Source organism: Sus scrofa, chromosome 7 (assembly GCF_054392235.1).
Source record: "Sus scrofa isolate SSC_HxYL_T2T_F1_AM1 chromosome 7, Sscrofa_HxYL_maternal_Yorkshire_Landrace_v2.0, whole genome shotgun sequence".
Taxonomy (NCBI): Eukaryota; Metazoa; Chordata; class Mammalia; order Artiodactyla; family Suidae; genus Sus; species Sus scrofa.
The window spans coordinates 22,302,404-22,321,976 of NC_139389.1; the positions used below are offsets into that span (position 1 = coordinate 22,302,404).

The 19,573-nt window shown below is 41.2% G+C and overlaps 2 protein-coding genes across 35 annotated transcripts in view; one reads left to right on the forward strand and one right to left on the reverse strand.

The window, feature by feature from the left end:
- Positions 1 to 19,573, forward strand: part of PGBD1 (piggyBac transposable element derived 1) — a 69,558-nt gene that overhangs the window by 46,390 nt on the left and 3,595 nt on the right. The window lies entirely within an intron of this gene.
- Positions 2,298 to 19,573, reverse strand: part of ZSCAN12 (zinc finger and SCAN domain containing 12) — a 38,947-nt gene continuing 21,671 nt past the window's right edge. For 5 of the 34 annotated variants that reach the window (XM_084967701.1, XM_084967700.1, XM_084967698.1 and 2 more), the window contains exons 3-7: positions 18,976 to 19,120; positions 15,598 to 16,741; positions 10,602 to 10,711; positions 7,005 to 7,445; positions 2,298 to 5,796 (exon numbers count right to left, since the gene is read on the reverse strand). In XM_084967701.1, coding sequence (XP_084823827.1) covers positions 10,699 to 10,711; positions 15,598 to 16,741; positions 18,976 to 19,120 — 1,302 coding nt within the window. In that variant the 3' untranslated portion in view covers positions 2,298 to 5,796; positions 7,005 to 7,445; positions 10,602 to 10,698. Of the gene's footprint in view, positions 5,797 to 6,090; positions 7,446 to 10,601; positions 10,712 to 15,597; positions 16,742 to 17,500; positions 17,571 to 18,975; positions 19,121 to 19,573 lie in introns of those variants that run through there. The other 29 variants (XM_084967687.1, XM_084967683.1, XM_084967682.1 and 26 more) reach the window with 14 other exon arrangements.

Here is a 19,573-nt window from a genome sequence, read left to right on the forward strand (position 1 = left end):
AGTCTGTTGACATGATGGACTACATTGATTAACTTTTATTTATTTGTCTTCTGTTGTTGTTGTTGTTGTTGCTATTTCTTGGGCCGCTCCCGCAGCATATGGAGGTTCCCAGGCTAGGGGTAGAATTGGAGATGTAGCCACCGGCCTACACCAGAGCCACAGCAACGCGGGATCCGAGCCGCGTCTGCAACCTATACCACAGCTCACCGCAACGCCGGATTGTTAACCCACTGAGCAAGGGCAGGGACCGAACCCGCAACCTCATGGTTCCTAGTCGGATTCGTTAACCACTGCGCCACGACGGGAACTCCTGATTAACTTTTAAAGATTGAAACAGCCTTACATATTGGAATAAATCCCACTTAATTATGGTATATAAATTTAAAAAATAAATACCTAGATTTGATTTGCTGACATTTCATTGCATCTAAGTTCATGAGAAATACTGGATTCGGGGAGGGGGGGTTGTTTTGTTTTTAGGGTTGCACTCTTGGCATATGGAGCTTCCCGGGCTAGGGGTTGGAGCCACAGCTGCCAGCCTATGCCACAGCCACAGCCACGATGGATCCGAGCTATGAAGGGATAAAAGCTATAGAAAAAGTTGAGAGGGTAAGGATTTTGGAGGTATATGTGGTGATTTTAAATACCACCTGAGTGGTAAAGTGGTAAAGACAGGCCTGAGGTGACATTTGAGTCCCATCTTTGAAATGAGTCAAGCAAGCCAGAATAGGGCCTGGATCCTTCAGACGCGGTAGGACCTTCACAAAGGTCCTTTGCCTCAGCCTCCCAAATGGAAAGGCCTCACCCAGCAGGCCTGGTTGTAGAGGCAGTAGGGAAGAGGCGGTGACAAAGGAACTGAAGGAAGGATTCCCCAACCCAAGAACCCTGGCTCCTGCAGCCCCTTTTCCACATCCCACGGGTCCTAACCAAAACCATACCCGATCTCCTGGATGATCCTGAGAGGAGAGGTGCAACAGTGGACTCTAACCATCTTCCTGGAATCCTCGGACCACCCGCACCAGCAGACCACTGCAGCTTGAGGTTTTCAGTGCCAGGTTGGTACTGGAACTTCCCTCCTCCCAGGTGCACTTCCAGGTCCATTCTCGGATTGTAGGAAGGTCCCCAAACTCTGTGGTTGCTCTTGAGAAGCCTGAAGGACCTCAGCAGGATGGGCCACAGACTGAAGAACCCTGTTCTTTAAGCTGGACTGCCCTTTCCTTGCTGAAGGAGGCATGTTGTACCCCTATCTGTTGCTGTCCAGTATTGGTGGTCATGACTATGGACTTATTTCCTTTTATCTGTTAAATTATGACACTTTCTTTATACAGTTGTTTGCTGATATTACCAGACATACATACATACATACATATATATATATATATATATGTATATACATACACACACACACACACATATATATATATCTGGCATCTAGAGACAGGTACTTTGTTAAAGTAGTAGTGCCTTACCTCTACTGGCCTGACATTCATCTGACCTACCTTTGACTAAAAAAAGGGCAGTGGAGCAGCCATTTTTCCAAAGAAAACATACAGACGGCCAATAAGTACATGAAAAGATGCTCAATATCACTGATTTTTTTTTGCTTTCTAGGATGGTACCGAGGGCACATGGAAGTTCCCAAGCTAGGGGTCAAAGGGGAACTGGAGATGCCAGCCTACACCACAGCCACAGTAATGCAGGATCCAAGTCACATCTGTGAACCACACCACAGCCCATGGCAATGCCAGACTCTTAACGCACTGAGCGAGGTCAGGGATTGAACCCACACCCTGATGGACACTAGTTGGGATTGTTTTTGCTGAGCCACAAGGGAAACTCCAATATCATCAATTAAGAAAATTCAGGGAGTCCCTGTCGTGGCTCAGTGGAAACAAATCTGCCTAGCATCCATGAGGACGCAGGTTCGATCCCTGGCCTCACTCAGTGGGTTAAGGATCTGGCTGTGAGCTGTGGTGTTTGCTAGCCTGGGAACTTCCATATGCCACAGGTGTGGCCCTACAAAAGACAAAAAAATAAAATCAAATCAAATAAAATCAAAACCACAGTGAGCTATCACCTCATGTTTGTTAGGACGGTTATTATCAAAAAGACAAGAAATAACAAGTACCGACAAGGATGCCAAGAAAAGGGAGCACTTGTGCACACCTGGTAGGAATATAAATTGGCACAACCACTAAGAAGGATAGTACGGAGATTCCTCAAAATATTAAAAATAGAACTACCATATAATTCAACTATCCCACTTATGGTTATTTATCCAAAGAATACAAAAACACTTATGAGAAAAAGAATGTATATATATATATATGGATGACTGGGCCACTTTGCTGTACAGCAGAAATTGACAGAACATTGTAAATCAGCTATAATAAATTTTTTAAAAAACAAAGACAGGATAAACTTCAAAAACAAAATAAAACAAAACCTAATATTCACTGTAGCATCTATTTACAATAGCCAAGATATGGAAACCACCTAAGTGCTCATCAACAGATGAGTGTTGAGGAAGATGTGGTGTGTATATACACGACAGAATACTACTCAGTCAGAAAAAAAGAGGAAATCTTGCCATTTGTGACATGCTAAGTGAAATAAGTCAGATGGAGAAAGACTCTATGATTTCACTCATGTGAAATATAAAACACAAAGAAACCCCTAAAACACAAAATAAATGAACAAACCAAATCAAACTAAAACAAACATGTAGATACAGAGAACAGAGTAGTGATTACCAGAAGGGAAAAGGTGGAGGGGAGGGTGAAATTGGTAAAGGGGATCAGCTGTATGACGATGGATGGCAACTGCATTTTTGGTGGTAAGCATGCTACAGGGTGTACAGAATTAGAAACATAATGCTGTACACATGAAACATACAATGTTAAAAACCAATGCTACCTTAAGAAATAAATTTAAAAAAACCTGGGAGTTCCCGTCGTGGCGCAGTGGTTAACGAATCTGACTAGGAACCATGAGGTTGTGGGTTTGGTCCCTGCTCTTGCTCAGCGGGTTAACGATATGGTGTTGTCATGAGCTGTGGTGTAGGTTGCAGACAAGGCTCGGATCCTGCGTTGCTGTGGCTCTGGCGTAGGCCGGCGGCTACAGCTCCAATTAGACCCCTAGCCTGGGAACCTCCATATGCCATGGGATCGGCCCAAGAAATGGCAAAAAATAAAAATAAATAAAAAATAAATAAATAAATAAACCTATCATATTCAGTCATACACTTCTGCAGTTTACCGTATATCAATTTCCCTTCACAAAAATGTTTTAAAGTCATAACAGATATATTACAGATTTTAAGCAAATAACTTTAAAATCTAGACAAAATTGATAGTTTTGTAAGCAAATAAGAGATGGTCAAAACTGGCCCCCCCTATAAATAGAAGGCCTAAATAGACCATTTTGTAGAATAGAAAAAAGTTACCAAAGGAGTTCCTGTTGTGGCTCAGCAGTAATGAACCTGACTGGTATCCATGAGGATGTGGGTTTGATCCCTGACCTCACTCAGGGGGTTAAAGGATCTGACATTGCCGTGAGCTGTGGTGAGGGTCGCAGACATGGCTTGGATCTTGTGCTACTGTGACTGTGACCCAGGCTGGCAGCTGTAGCTCCAATTCAACCCCTAGACTGGGAACTTCCATGTGCCTTGGATGCGGCCCTAGAAGAAACAAGAAACTATCCCACAAAAAAGTACCCAGCCCAGATGGTTTTGTATCAGAATTTAACTTTCAAAGACTAGGTAATTTCAATGCTTTATAAATTGTTCTAGAGCATTAAAAATGAACAATCAGTCCTTTTTATGATGCAAGTAAAATAAAAACCTATACCTGAAAAATACAGAATAAAATTATAGAGCAGTTTTACGTATTGAATAAAAATGTACTAAATAAAATACTAGCAAGTAGAACCCATTAAGACATTATGAAAACACCATGACTAAGGAGTTCTCTTGTGGTGCAGCAAGTTAAGGATTTGGTGTTGTCACAGCAGTGGCTTGGGTTGCTGCCATGGTGTGGGTTCAACCTCTGGCCCAAGAACTTCCACATGCCATGGATGTATCCAGAAAAAAAAAAAAAAGAAAAAAAGGAAAGGAAACACCATGACTAAGTGGAATTTACTCCAGGAATGAAAGGTTGGTTCACTATTAGGAAATCCTTTTATGTAATAGAAGCTAATAATAAAATTAAGGTAAAAATAATGTAATTTCTATAGATGGCTGAAAAAGCCTTTTATAGAACATAGTCCATCTTTTAAACTAATGACTGTAATACCTATTCAGAAAATTGAGGCATATACAACAGATAGAAACTCAGAATTCTGAAATAATCATTACAAAATTTTGAAAGCTGTAGTACTTATATTTAGTGACCTACGATAAAATCCGTACATCTCAAAGAGACTGGGCTACATTGCCAAATTGCTAAAGAGCATCTAGAGATTCTTTCCTCTTTTAGCTTGTATGTTTCAGAACTGAAAAGAACAATAAGCAAATTACTTAAAGTATTAGCCTTCATGATACTATATGTTATCCATAAGGGAAAATACCTCTATCATTATCTGTCAATAAGCTACATGTGAAATATCTTCTTCAATCTTAAAAAAAAACCCAAAGCTAGGAAATGTATACTCTGTGAATGACACCTATATGGCTTTGTGTTGGGAGAACACAGAGGGAGTGCCAAATTTAGGAAAGTGTCCAAAAATTCAAAGATGTGTTTCCTTTCATTACAGTTCCTGAAATTTTGTCATTTTTACATCCTGGGGTACTCATACAAGCCTATTTAGCCCACAAAAATATAGGTGTATATATTTACAATACAGTCTACAATTGTCATATGAATTTAAGATATGATTAGAGTGGGTATGGTAAAATAACACGTCCCAAATAAACAGATAATCCTCTCAGAGACAGTATCACAAGTCCAGGGATACAGGTAAATATCTTAATTTCAAAAGTCCTGGTTGTTAATGTTTATAGATTTCTTTGGGAAGTGAAAAGAACTTCTGACTTTTCCTTTTCTTGACCTGAGACATTCACTGAATGTTTTTAGTGGCTAAAATGGGCCGTTTAAGATAACCATTCTCCATACATCTTGCCCACTTACACTAAATTTTCCAATACTACAGAGATTCTATTGTTAAGGCTTGATGTCTGTCCATACAACTTCCCATAATCTTCTCATTTATAAAAGCCTCTCTAATACAGACTTGATGATGTTTACTAGGTCCAACCTCTGTCTAAATACCTTTTCATATCCATCACACTGCCAGGGTTTTTCTTTAGTGTGAATTTTCCAATGCTGAATAACGCTGATTCCATGGAAAACATTTCCATATGCATTCCGTTTATAAGCTCTATCTTCTATGTAGATTCTCTAGTGCAGTCAGTCCTAACTTTTGGGTGAAGGCCTTCCTTCCTACTTCTTTCATATAAGGTTCTATAAGGTTTGAATGAAGGCCTCCTTACCATTATCACATTTCGTGTGGATTGTCTGATGTCAAATAAGGCCACTTGGACTGAATGCTCTCCCACATTCCTTATACTGATAGCATTTTCCCTTGTGATAGTTCCCTTGTGACTTGTTGCTCTCAAAGACATTCTCTTTGGCATGTACTCCCTAATGCTGAGCAATGACTCACCAGTAACTAAAGCTTTTACTAAAAATTTACTGCGTTGATGTTGCAATTCTACAGATTCCCCCCACATGACTTAGCATCTTCAGAAATTTTTTTGTGTTGGAGACAAGTCGTTATTTTCATTCTCAGTAACACCATCTAAAAAAAAATGCAGACAATTCAAATGTCAGTTGTCTCTTCTGCTGAGATAATGAGACTTATGATGATAATAAAACCCAGTTTTACCTGAAGTATGTGCCTTTTCAGTGTCCCTAAATTGCCATCTCAATTTTGAAAAGTACCCAAGAAGGCATGTGAGGTTCCAGTTTGAGTGAGAAGAGACAGCTGGACAGAAAGACACTGGAAGGGCAAATGTGACAAAGAAATCAGGAAAAGTATAATAAAGAAAGTTAAGAGGAGATCAGTTTGAGTCCAGAGATGATAAACAGGGAATATCATGAAACCAAAAGAAATTTTTAATTTGCTAAAAGGTAGTTTACACCACTTACACCAACTGAAATGTACCTAGACCACTTGTATAGACGAACAAAATGCTCCATAAATGTTTGCTAAGTGGATATAACAAACACTGGCATGTGATGAAAGTTAATTTGAAACAATAGCTAGATCAGCTTCAAAATGCATACTATTTTGATTTGGGGAAAAAGTAAACTGAAAAAAATTATAGTGGGGAAAATAACTTCTCCAGGAAATAGTCAGGATTAAAAGAAGAAAAACATCTTGAAGCTACGGGAATTGAAGTCAAACAAAACAGCAAAACAAAACATAAACATCTCCACAAATACAGCTGAAAGTTTCTACCTAAAGAATTTGGCAGACAATGAGGAGATGGGTAGGGACAAGGTTTCGAGGAAAAGGATACTATTAACAAGAGTTCTATAAAGCTTCCTTTCAAGGTGTCTTCATTCCCTGCAGACATCTTTTCTCATCTTGCTTTCCATTCATAAGGCAATAATGTTGAGAGTTAAAATAAGACTGAGTCTTAACAGGGTGGACCTGACGCCTTTGATTCCAGGGTACTATCTTGTCAAGTAAGCATATTTTGTTCTATCCTCTAGCCTGGGCCCTAAAAGAAATAGAATGAAGACGGTCCTGGAAAACTGAATTTGAAGCTAGTCCCTCAGTGAAAGTACCCAAACAACAACAAAAAAAAAACCCCAAACTATAGACAGAGAAGATTCCAGAGGTACACCTGAATAGCAGGGGGAATTAAAGCACATGAGGGAGACACTGGGTTATGGCTCCAGAGACATCTGGTGGATGCTAAGTTCAGTTTTGCTGCTTCCTGTGCTATTCTTGAAGCTTTCACTAGTCAAGCCATAAATGATCCTCCCAACCCTTCCCACCTGATGGCTTGTCCTTCCAAGCTGTATCTTCACCTTCTCCAGCATAATTGATGCCTCTTCTCCATTCTGGATGACATTATTCTCCCAAGGTCTTCAGTTCCTCAGGCAGAGGTCAGAACCTGCTTCAGTACCTGTTCCTTGGTCTGTATGTCTGATCTCAGCATCTGTGGGCAGAGCTTCTGGAGTCTTCTGACAGCCCTATGAGGTTCAAGTATCTACCTCCTGATAGTAACAACTTAAAAGCTTGAAGAAAGATTTTTTTTTTGCCAGCCTGATTCTTGGCCCCAGGCACAGCCCTCTTCTTCTACCATCAGTCACTATTACAGATCTTTCCTGCAAGAGGACTGCCATTCTGGAATAAGTGAGCTCAGGAGAAGATTCACTCCAGCTTGGGGTTCACATCGATTTTTCAGAAGTATTTCCTTGTAGCTAGTCTTCTTCCTGAGAGATAAAACAGCACTATTAACAGAAACTCTAAATTTTATTTAGCTCTTAACCAAGAACTCACTTACCTGGCAATGCCCTGAAAGAAAAAAATGAACTGTCAGAAAGCTAAAAAAATTAGAAGACAGAGTGGGAGTGACTGCAAATTATTAGCTAGCACTCACTGTCTGCTAGAATCTCTTACTTCTTAAATGTTTAAGTTAATAAAGTTTGAGGAAAGACCATGACCCACTTCCCTTTGGTTTTCGCCTTCTCAGAATCCCAAACAGCAGACAAAAGAACATCGGCGATCAGAAAAATAACAGCTTTTATTGAAAAGTGACTGTGAATTTACTCATCTAAGTAAATTTTATAATTCCACTGACAGATGAATGATATCTAAGCACAGAGAAAACCTACACAACCAGTAAGAGGATTCTATGTCTTTCCTTGTGTTCAGGCGTCAACCTATTTATTCTAGGGAGAGTCATGAGTGACATCATCTCCTTAATCGAAACTAACTTTCCTTTTATCAAATGAGGATTCCAGACTTCCCTTTCTCATAGCCCCAGTATCCTATTACAATTGAAGATTTGTAAGCCATCTTTAACCTTCCCCTGCAACTCAATTATCTTCACCAGAGTCCCTACAGAGCCACATCAGACGTTGAATTGAAGCCAGAGTCCACAAACCTGCAATGACTACTGACTACCGTCTACGACACAAAGGCCCAAAGAGCTCACAGTTCCAGGCCCGCGGCTGTCACCAGGGGCCTCAGCCTTCAGTCTTCTTTAGGAATCTGGAGGTTTTCTCCTCTCTGTGGTTGCCTGACAGCATCCCCACCTGGCTCTGCAGCCGCAGACTCTGACAGCAGGGTCAGGTAATCCACTGGCCTACACTCCGAGGCTGGGGTTCCACAGGCTCCACCCAGGTTCCGCCTTCCTGCCACAGAACTTCTGAAGAGCTCACTCCAAAGACAAAAAGGCTTTGAACCCCCTGGGATAACCAAGGAGGGGACAAAAGATAGAAAACTCTTTCCTTGCCAGTTTAGGTGATGTTTGTCCCCTGCCAGCCACTGTCCATCAGGTCCCAAGGTAAGAAAGTAAAAGTAGGGGAGTTCCCGTCGTGGCGCAGTGGTTAATGAATCCGACTAGGAACCGTGAGGTTGCGGGTTTGGTCCCTGCGTTTGCTCAGTGGGTTAACGATCTGGCGTTGCCGTGAGCTGTGGTGTAGGTTGCAGACGTGGCTCGGATCCCGAGTTGCTGTGGCTCTGGCGTAGGCCGGTGGCTACAGCTCCGATTCAACCCCTAGCCTGGGAACTTCCATATGCTGCGGGAGCGGCCCAAGAAATAGCAAAAGAGAAAAAAAAAAAAAAAAAAGAAAAGAAAGTAAAAGTAGACCTGAGTGGGAGCTTTAATCCCACCTGCAACAATGCAGCAGTCCCGGGAAACTGAGGCACAGCATGGTCACAGCTAATTTCTGGCCTGGGGTTGGAGCATCTAAAGGCAACGCATTTCAGATCCCAGCAATAAAACAATAGTAAATGGTTATAAAGCACTTAGGTGCTAAGCCCTGGTCTAAGCACTTTATACATATATATAAAACCCATTCATCCACATAACTGCCTAATGTGATAGGAACTATGATCCATATTCCACATTATGGGGAAACTGAGGCACAAGATTAAATCACTTGCCCAAAGTCACTTTTCTAGCCAAAGTCACAGCAAGCCATAGAATTCCTAAATTGCCTCCTTCTTTTATCAGGGATGAAATGTTGGGATACTTACTCTTAAATATTTCACTAAAGCAGGCCGAGGCATTAGTTCAAAAAGATAAGCATGTCAAGCTTAGATAAGACTAATGAAGATCTGCATAAATTAGACGTTAACACATGGCCTCCTCTTAGGACTCCTTGGGACACCCAGAACCAAGTCATTTGGGCTTAGGATGATTGGTAGAGCCAACATATAGCTCCCAAAGATCACCTTGAACTGTGAGGGGTGAAAGCTCTGGGAGCCTTGACTGATGAGCTTTCAGAACTGGAAAAGGTCTTTCATAAGTATGTGAAGAGAATCAACTGTTTCTAAGAAATCAAGGGATAATAGTTAGCTCTCAATAATGATCTCACAATGTGAGCTAAGGAACTAAGCAACTGAGAAGTTTAAAATACTTACTATGGTTGGTTTTGTCAAAATCAAATTATATACAAAATAAAAATAACATATTTTACATAAAATATATTCATACTTTTTATATATAAATGAGATTAAAATACTGTGTATGAGAGATAATATATAAGATCTCCTTAGAGTTATACCCAGACATTTGGAAGGAGAGGGGATCCAAAGAAATTCTAAAAAATGATGAACTGCTGGAGGGGTTTTGAAATGTAAAATGTTCAGCATGAAAGTTAGAAAGTTGAGAAAATTCAATTAAAGCCTATCAAAATGATTATCCCTATATTAAACAAGCACCTGTTACTCAAATAAATTCTGGGCTTATGGAGTCAGGAGTGGCATATGAAAGGACTATTTTATACAATTTATACTTAACTGACTTTTTAATCTAAGAAGTGGTATTTGCCACAAATATAAAACCACTTTTAAAAACCTTCATTGGAGTTCCCATTGTGGCTCAGTGGTTAATGAATCTGACCAGGAACCATGAGGTTGTGGGTTCAATCCCTGGCCTTGCTCAGTGGGTTAAGGATCTGGCGTTGCCATGAATTGTGTGGTGTAGGTCGCAGATATGACTCGGATTTGGCACTGCTGTGGCTCTGGCATAGGCCAGTGGCTACAGCTCCGACTGGACCCTAGCCTAGGAATCTCTACAAAAGACAAAAAGACCAAAAAAAAAACAAACAAACCACAAAACACCACCACCACCACCAAACTAGGACTGTGATCCCTTTGTATAAAGAGCTCATTTTTAAAGTGAAATGTCTTCTGTAGACACCCCCACTGTGCAGGTAACAAGAATTAGGGCTATTTACCCTGGCCAAACTTCATCCAAGATTTAGTATGTAAGGGGATGGGGATATTATTACCTTTGCTGTTTGGTCCCGAACTCTGGGGTTTCTTAGGTATTTTCCAGAATAGTGATAGAAGTAGAAAAACTTTTACAGATAATTACTCAAAGCACTGAATACCACTGCAACATGCAGTTTGCTCACCTGAAATAAACAGAGGAAGACTGGGCTCTTGGACTGCTGAGTTCATAGGTTGGCCCCACCATATACTAACTTTGTGACCAGTTTTAATTTATCGATTTCAGTTTCCCCAGCTAGAAACAAAATAATGTGAGTAAAGCATTTAGTAATGTCTGGCCCTCAGTAAGCAATTAATAAATGTTATTTACTACTGTTTGTAAATTCTCTTCTCTATTCCTAAAGATTGCCAATAATAATGACTTTGACTGCTACAACTCTATAATCAATAACCACTGGATATTAACGAAAGAGGCTACTTCTGTTCTGAGAACAGGAGTGCAGAGCATTCCTAAGTGCTTGTAGCTGAACGATCTCCATCCTCACCATGCAGATGAGATTTCTCAATCCCAGAGCCCTGCTCAACCCCCTTCTCTCTCCTACCTCAAATCCCAGCCAGCTCTTCATACAACTGTTGTTTTGTTTTCTTTAGGAGGGGGTCCATCTTTCTTCTCTCCACAATCCCTTTCTATTACACTCTCTGGAACCCTTCTGTGATTATCAGGTTTCTCTTTCATCCAAAGCCCATGTTTTAGCTCACTTTACTTTTCATTGCTTTAGAAATTTGATTCTTCTCCAACTTCTCCAGATGCTTTTTGCCTTAAACACTCAATATCTTGTTTACTTTGAATCAATTAGAAAAGAGAGGCTAGTCAATCTTATTCTAATCCTTAATGTTACTTCTAAGCTGCTGGTTCATGATTCACTTGAGTTTTAAACCAGTTGCTCCATCTGACTGTTGTTACTATTACTGACTGCCATTACTTCTATCGTGGACTTGTTTCACTTTCTTCTTTCTTTCCATCCTGCCTCCTGTTGCTGATGATTTCAAAAGCCACAAAGATGAGCTGCTTCAAAGGACCCTGATTTCCTATATTCTGTCACTGTCACACCACTTCTTTTATATATATAGGTGTACTATTGACTTCATCACAAGGCATTGTCTGTTCACTCTACTCCCCAATTTCATGTCATGTCCTCCACTTGCCCTTTGAGGTCTCTGACTTCTGTGTTGCCAATTTAGTTCCAGCTAGTAGCCTTATATTTTCTCCTTATCTTGGACAACTAGTTTGATCCCCTTTGATGCCTACTTGGAAATACCATGCCACTCCACTTTCTTTTGGGGGGGGGTGGGGCGGTTACTACAACTGTATTTAAGCCCAGGAAACAACTAGAACCCCCCACATTTATTTTTAAATAAGTTATGAACTGTATTCTTCTATATAATAGGCACATACCATTGTTCTGGGTCTTTGTTTATGGTTCCTTTATAATATTACTTAAGAGAGAGGCAAATAGAGGAACACATGTGCATTGAGGGAACATGTTAGGCAGAAGATGAACTGGAGAGACTGTGGGTAACAGCACTGAGAGCAGACAGCAAGTTTAAAATAAGGATTGCATTCCACTGAGCAGTCAGATTAAAAAGAGAGGCTCTGGCGTTACTATGTAGAGTAACTGCAGTTTGGAAAACACATTTGTGAAATCAGATTAGATGACAAGTATGGACAGCATCAGTTTGGTAAAGAGGTGTTCTTATAAAGTCTTGTCATTTAGACCAGTTCCCTCCTAAGAGAAGAATTTACATGAGAGAGGAAAATTCAAGACAGGGTAACCTTAGGTAGGAAATAGACCTCATATACATAGGCTACAGAGCTCTCAGGCTCAGTTTTGGGATCCTTCCCGGATATAAAAAATCAGCTGCCTCATTGCTCTGTGCATGCAATCCAATGTTGGTCTTATGAAAAAGCCTAAATTAACAGTCCTCAACTTGTGACTTGTTTTTCAAATGTTCATTTGCTTTCCTATGTTGTGAACTCAGAATGTTTTCCCACAGTCAATGTACATTCTAATCCCCAAAGCCAATTTAACACATAATATGCCTCAATGATAGTACTAATACCATTATCATTTTTATAGGAAAATGTATTCACAATTATAACTTAGAAAGCTAGGAAAATATGTATTCCTACAAGACTAAGGACTCTTCTGGTTCCAAGCCAGTGCTGATATTTTTATGTCCTTTATAAGGACTATGGACAGAGGGGTTACTGACAGGGGTACTAGAGAGATGGGGAGATGGGATAGACAGGCCTAGGCAGAAAGGTAGTTAAGAGTAAAGAATAGTGATATCCGGAGTTCCCATTGTGGCGCAGTGGTTAACGAATCCGACTAGGAACCATGAAGTTGCGGGTTCGATCCCTGCCCTTGCTCAGTGGGTTAACGATCCGGCATTGCCGTGAGCTGTGGTGTAGGTTGCAGACGTGGCTCGGATCCCGTGTTGCTGTGGCTCTGGCGTAGGCCGGTGGCTACAGCTCCGACTGGACCCCTAGCCTGGGAACCTCCATATGCCGCGGGAGCGGCCCAAGAAATAGCAAAAAGACAAAAAAAAAAAAAAAAAAAAAGAATAGTGATATCCTTCATTTTTCTCCCCTTCCTCTTCTGTCACGTCTCAGCACTTCGAACCCACTGACCAGCTAAAGGTGAGGGGTGATAAGGGGACTGAAGTTGTGTGAGACAGGGTGGGAACGTAGTCCTAGAAATTGAGGAGTTGGCTGTGGCAAGGAAGAAAGGCAAAGAAATAAAAGGTTATCTCAGCAGAGATCAAATAGGATTTCTGTAAATAAAAAGATAAATAGACCAGGAGCTATGTGTACTTCTTTGTGGCTTGCCTATTATCCACTACAGTAATCATCACATGTTCTCATCAAAAAAGAACTGTTTACACAGTAACACAGACATAATGTCAACCAGTTTTTTTTTTTTTCCCCTGAAGCACCAAGGGAAAGACTCACTAATCTTTGGCTCTTTTATGGGTTCAAGAAGGTATACAAAACAAAAAATTGTAAACCACTTCTCAAGAGAAATAATTAGGGAATTCAAAACACGATGATAACTAAAGAGGTGGGGGGGGAGTACCAGCACTTCTGCCCTAACTAGAGAGACACACACAGACACACGCACACACAGGCCTTGCACTCACAAGACCCTTAGGAGCCTTGGAATGTAGGTCAGTCTCTCTTTTTGAAACATTTAAATTTGAAGGGACAGAAAGGCCATCTTAAAGCCCTAGTCTTTAAGTATGATGGCTAATTCCCTGTTCACTCTAAAGAGCTGGTGGACATGGCCCCTGAAAGGCTTTCCTTACGCTAAAAATTTGTGGTGGTCTGTGTTCATGCTTCCTTATTTCACTGGCAACCACACAGGCAGCAGTGACTTAAAAAGATGCTTCTCAAATTTTAGAGTACATCAGGTGACTATGGAGCCATACGAATGAAGATTCTTAATCTCCATCCCAGACCTAATGACACATAATATCTGTGAGTAGGACTCCGGTATTTTAAACAAGCTCCACAGGTGATTTTGACTTTGTTCACTGATGTTGAGGAATCACTATGTAATGAACAGAACTTGAAATCAGAAACCTGCACTGAAGAGCTGATGGTCTTTTCCTTTGTGTGATATTGTAGCTATGTTACCATCTCCATAGCAGAGTATCCTCATTTTTCCTCTGCGTTATTCATTCTGCTGTTCAATGCCTTTAGCCCAGCTTTCATCTCGGCAAATGAATTTTTTTTTTTTTTTTTTTGTCTTTTTTTTTTTTTGCTATTTCTTGGGCCGCTCCCGCGGCATATGGAGGTTCCCAGGCTAGGGGTCCAATCGGAGCTGTAGCTGCCAGCCTACGCCAGAGCCACAGCAACGGGGATCCGAGCCGCGTCTGCAACCTACACCACAGCTCATGGCAACGCCGGATCCTTAACCCACTGAGCAAGGGCAGGGATCGAACCCGCAACCTCATGGTTCTTAGTCGGATTCGTTAACCACTGCGCCACGACGGGAACTCCTCGGCAAATGAATTTTTAAATTTTTCTTGGCTCCTCCTTAGAGTTTCTAGTGAGGGTACCCTCATTTTTAAAAACAGAGAATAATTTATAGAAACATTTTTAGGAATTAAAAAAGTGCTCTTTAAGTCTCAAAATATTAGGTGAAATTACTGGTATCTAACTCTCCCAGAGTTCCCACACAACACTTTTACACCATCAACTTCCCAAATGAAAGAACTCTCTACTTTAGGTTGGCTAGTCTTGTCATGGATGCTTACAAACCACATGCACTTTGTTTACATTTATTCTGCCCTAAATGTTTTCTGCCTTTTGCCTCCCAAATATCCCCATCCAACTCTTATCTTCAATAAAATCTTTTTCTTTTTAGGATTGCTCCTGCGCCATATGGAAGTTCCCAGGCTAGGTGTCAAATTGGAGCTGCAGCTGCTGGTCTACACCGCAGCCACAGCAAAACCAGATCCGAGCTGTATCTGCGACCTATGCCGCAGCTTGCAGCAACACCAGCTCTTTAACCCACTGAGAGAGGCCAGGGACAGGACCTGTATCCTCGTGGATAAAGTCGGATTCTTAACCCTGCTGAGCCACAACAGGAACTCTTTCGATAAAATCTTTCCTGACTGTTTCAGGCAACAGTGATCTGTCCCTCAGAATTTATAGTACTTACTGTTTGCCAAATGCCACTTTAATTCTATCCTACTTCAAACATCAATTCTTCAGTCCTACGTCTCAATTAACTAAATAGGTGGACCTTATACATCTTTAAACTAGACTGTAAACTCTTTAAGAAAAGGAATCTGGCATTATGCTCCTTGTTCTCCACCTCCAGAGCAACTAATAAAATGGGAAGCACATAGTGGATTTTTTATAAAGTAGCTGAGGTTTCCTTATGGAATTAGTGACTAACGTTTTGTCCTAAATCATTTCAAAGCTAGTCTCTCTCCAGCCTGCACTCTATGAGTTAGCTTGCCTGCAGTCATCACACAGAACCAGATTCTTCTCATTTGTGAGTGGTCTGATGTTGAGTAAGAGCTGAGTTCTGCCTGAACGACTCCCCACACTCTTCCCATTTATAGGGACCACCTCTATTACAGATTCTCTGGTGTTTACCAAGATCTGACCTCTGTCTGAAGGCTTTGCCACATTCATCACATTGGTAGGGTTTCTCCCCAGTGTGGATTCTCTGATGTTGGATCAGACTGGTGATTCCTCGGAAGGCATTCCCACACTCATCACACTTATAGGGTCTCTCTCCAGTGTGGATTCTCTGATGTTCTGTGAGGACTGATCTTTGAGTGAAAGCCTTTCCACATGTGTCACATTTATAGGGTCTCTCTCCAGTATGAATTCGCTGATGTTCTATAAGACTTGTCCTCTGAATAAAGGCTTTTCCACAAACATCACATTTGTAGGGTTTCTCCCCAGTATGGATTCTCTGATGCTGTATAAGGCCACTCTGACTGAAGGATTTCCCACATTCCTTACACTGATAGCATTTTTCTTTGTGGTGGATCTCCTGATGGGAGACGAGGGAGGAGTTATAAACAAAGGCTTTTCCACATTCATTGCACTCATAGGGCTTTGCCCCAGTATGAACTCCTTGATGCTGGGTAAGAATTGAACGCCGACTAAAACTTTTATTACACTGAGTGCAATGGTAAGGTTTGTCTCTTGTGTGGATCTTTAGATGGTGAAAAAGGCCTGCTTTCTGACTAAAGGCTTTGCCACATTCATTACAATGGTAGTGCTTCTCTCCTGTATGAAGTCTCTGATGCTGATTAAGAGCTGACCACCGGCCAAAGGCTTTGCCACACTCATTACATTTGTATGGCTTCTCTCCAGTGTGTATTACCTTGTGTCGAATAAGCACAGTTCGCCCACGGAAAGTTTTTCCACATTCTTCGCATTTGTAGGGCCTGTCTCCAGTATGGATCCTCTGATGTTCTAGAAGGCGTGAGTGCTGACTAAAAGCTTTTCCACAGTCATCACACTCATAAAGTTTTTCTCCTGGACAGACTCTCTGCTGTTCAGGACGGTCAGAGTTCTCAGTCAAACTTACTCCATTTTCATGACATGTATCTTCCCTGGAGTATCCGGAAGGCTCTTCTGTTTTTTCTTGAGGTTCACAAGTTTTCTCATACCCAGTAGATTGAGCTATTTCATTTTCAAATTTGCTAGATATATTCCCATATGATTTCATTTCTTCAGAAACTTCTTGCTTTGGAGTTAAATTCCTGTACTCATTTCCAGTATCAACATCTGAAACTAAAAATGGATCATAAATGTTAGCCAGTTTTTTATGAGAGCAAACAGCAACTTCAACAGGTAACATAAAATTACTCAAACAAAAATTACCTAAGAACCTAGGAGTTCCCATTGTGGCTCAGGTGGTTGAGCCAGCTAATACCCATGAGGATGTGGGCTCGATCGATCCCTGGCCTTGCTCAGTGGGTTAAGGATCCAGCATTGCTATGAGCTGTGGTGTAGGTCACAGACACAGCTTGGATCCCACGATGCTGTGCCTGTGGTGTAGGCCGGCAGCTACAGCTCCAATGGGATGACCCCAAGCCTGGGAACTCCCATATGCCACAGGTGTGGTCCTAAAAGGCAAAAAAGGAAAGAAAGAAAGAAAACTGCCTAAGAACCTAGAGTTCCTGGAGTTCTACTGTGGCACAGTGGGTTAAGGATCCAGGACCGTCACTGAAATGGCTTGAGTCACTGCTGTGGCACAGGTTCAATCCCCGGCCAGGGAACTTCCACATGCCTTGGATGTAGCCAAAAAGGAAAAAAAAAAAAAAAAATGGCATTAGAATACAGGACAGACTAATGAAAAGCACTCCAAAAACTATTAAGGAAAAGACCAATAATCCAATAGAAAACTGGACAAAGAAAAAATTGATGGTTTCTGGGAAAGGATATACAAGAGCTCTTAAACACAAGAAAAGATGCTCTACCTCACAGCAAGTGAAAAGAAAATTTAAAAACAATATTGCGAGTTCCTGTTGTGGCTCAGTGGAAACGCACCTGACTAGTATCCATGAGGATGCGGGTTTGATCCCTGGCCTGGGAACTTCCACAAGCTGGGGGGGCAGCTGAAAAAAGAAAAAAATAAATAAAAATAGTTGTGATTGATGTTATTAAAAAAATATTGAGTATAATTTTCACCCATGAGACCTGCCATCAACTTTTTTGCTCTTTAGGGCCGCACCCACGGCATATGGAGGTTCCCAGGCTAGGGGTTGAATCAGAGCTACAGCTGCTGGCCTACGCCCAGCAACCCAGGATCCGAGCCGAGTCTGCAACCTACACCACAGCTCACAGCAACGCCAGATCCTTAACCCACTGAGCAAGGCCAGGGATCGAACCCGCAACCTCATGGTCCCTAATCTGATTCCTTTCTGCTGTACCACAACAGGAACTCCTACCATCAGCTTGATGTTAACGCTGTCTTCATGAAATGGATTATCACACATTGCCAGTGGGAGTATAAATTGTTCCAAACTTTATAGTGGGCACTTTGACAATATCTATCAAATTACAAATGCATATAACTTTGACCTAGTAATTCCACATATAGGAATTTATGTTACAGATATACTCACATATATGGCTATTCAACAGAGCACTGTTATAATAAAAGACTAGGGCCACCTTAAATGTCATCAGCAGGGGAATGAATTAAGTTATTTTGTGTGGTACAGCCACACATTCTAATATTAAGCAGCTATAAAGAAAAAAAGGCAAAATTCTACAATTTTTGTGATAGGAAAATAAAGCTGAATATGAAAAATGTACACATATGCATAAAGAAACCTCTAGGACATACAAGAAACTAATAACGGTGACAACTTATTTCAGAATAGGAATAGGAGATCAAATGGCTAGGGAAATTGAATGGAATGAAAGAAAACTTTTCACTGGATAACTTGGTTTTGAACCATGTGAATTTTCATTCACTTAAAAAAATTAAATAAAAAAAAAAGAGCAAGTAGAACAAAGGAAGATGTAGTCTTTCATCCCTTCACCAGCTTTTAACATTCTATCACATTTGCTTTTTTACTCCTTCTCTGCATAAGAATACACACACACATATATCTTTTCCCCTAGACCATCTGAGCATTCATTAACTACAGATATTATGGGGCAAAGGTTATCATTTACTGAAGGAGGCAGGAAACAGTAATATTGGAAGACAGAGGTATTATCTGGTAGGATAAAGGCTAAAAATAGCAGGAAGCTCAGTACAGAGGAAAATATCAGAAGGACTAAATTAAGTGATCTCAAAATTACAGCCAGAAATTAGGAAAATATTAATATAAAGAGAAAAACAGAGTTGGAGAATGACAACCTAGGCTGCCTGAGGTCTACGCATGAGCTGTCAGATTCCTGGAGACTGTCTTGACTTTGATAATCAGAAACAGCATGAAGTACAAAAAAGCCCCAGTGTCCTGTGTTAGCTGCATCTTCCCTTCCTCCCAAGATGGGTCTTTCCTCTTTACCTTGCTCCTGCTGGGCTTCAAGGTCCGGAGATTCACACTTTAGCTGGACTTTCACGGATGGGAGAGACATACCGGGTTCTTGTTCTGATCCTAGAGGTGCCACCTCCTGCAAGAACATTTCCTGTTCCTCAGTGTGAACTGAGACCTGAGGTAAATGAGATACAGCTGAGAGACTCACTCTGATAACATTAAACGAAAGAGTATGCTATTCATGGCAGCAGTACCCAGCTCACTGAAACTTGAAATTAACTTCTTTGCAGACATCAGTCAGCCAATGTAAGTATCACCTCCTCTGGGCTAACTTCCCTTCCCCAGCTGGAATTCCCCCCACTCCTTTTTTTTTTTTTTTTTTTTTGTCTTTTTGCCATTTCTTGGGCCACTCCTGCAGCATACACTGGGATCCCAGCCACCTCTGCAACCTATACCACAGCTCACTGCAACGCCAGATCCTTAACCCACTGAGCAAGGCCAGGGATCAAACACACAACCTCATGGTTCCTAGTCGGATTCGTTAACCACTGCGCTACGACGGGAACTCCCCCCTAGTCCTTTTTTAAAAAAGCTTATGGCCACACCTGGGCACATGGAAGTTCCCGGG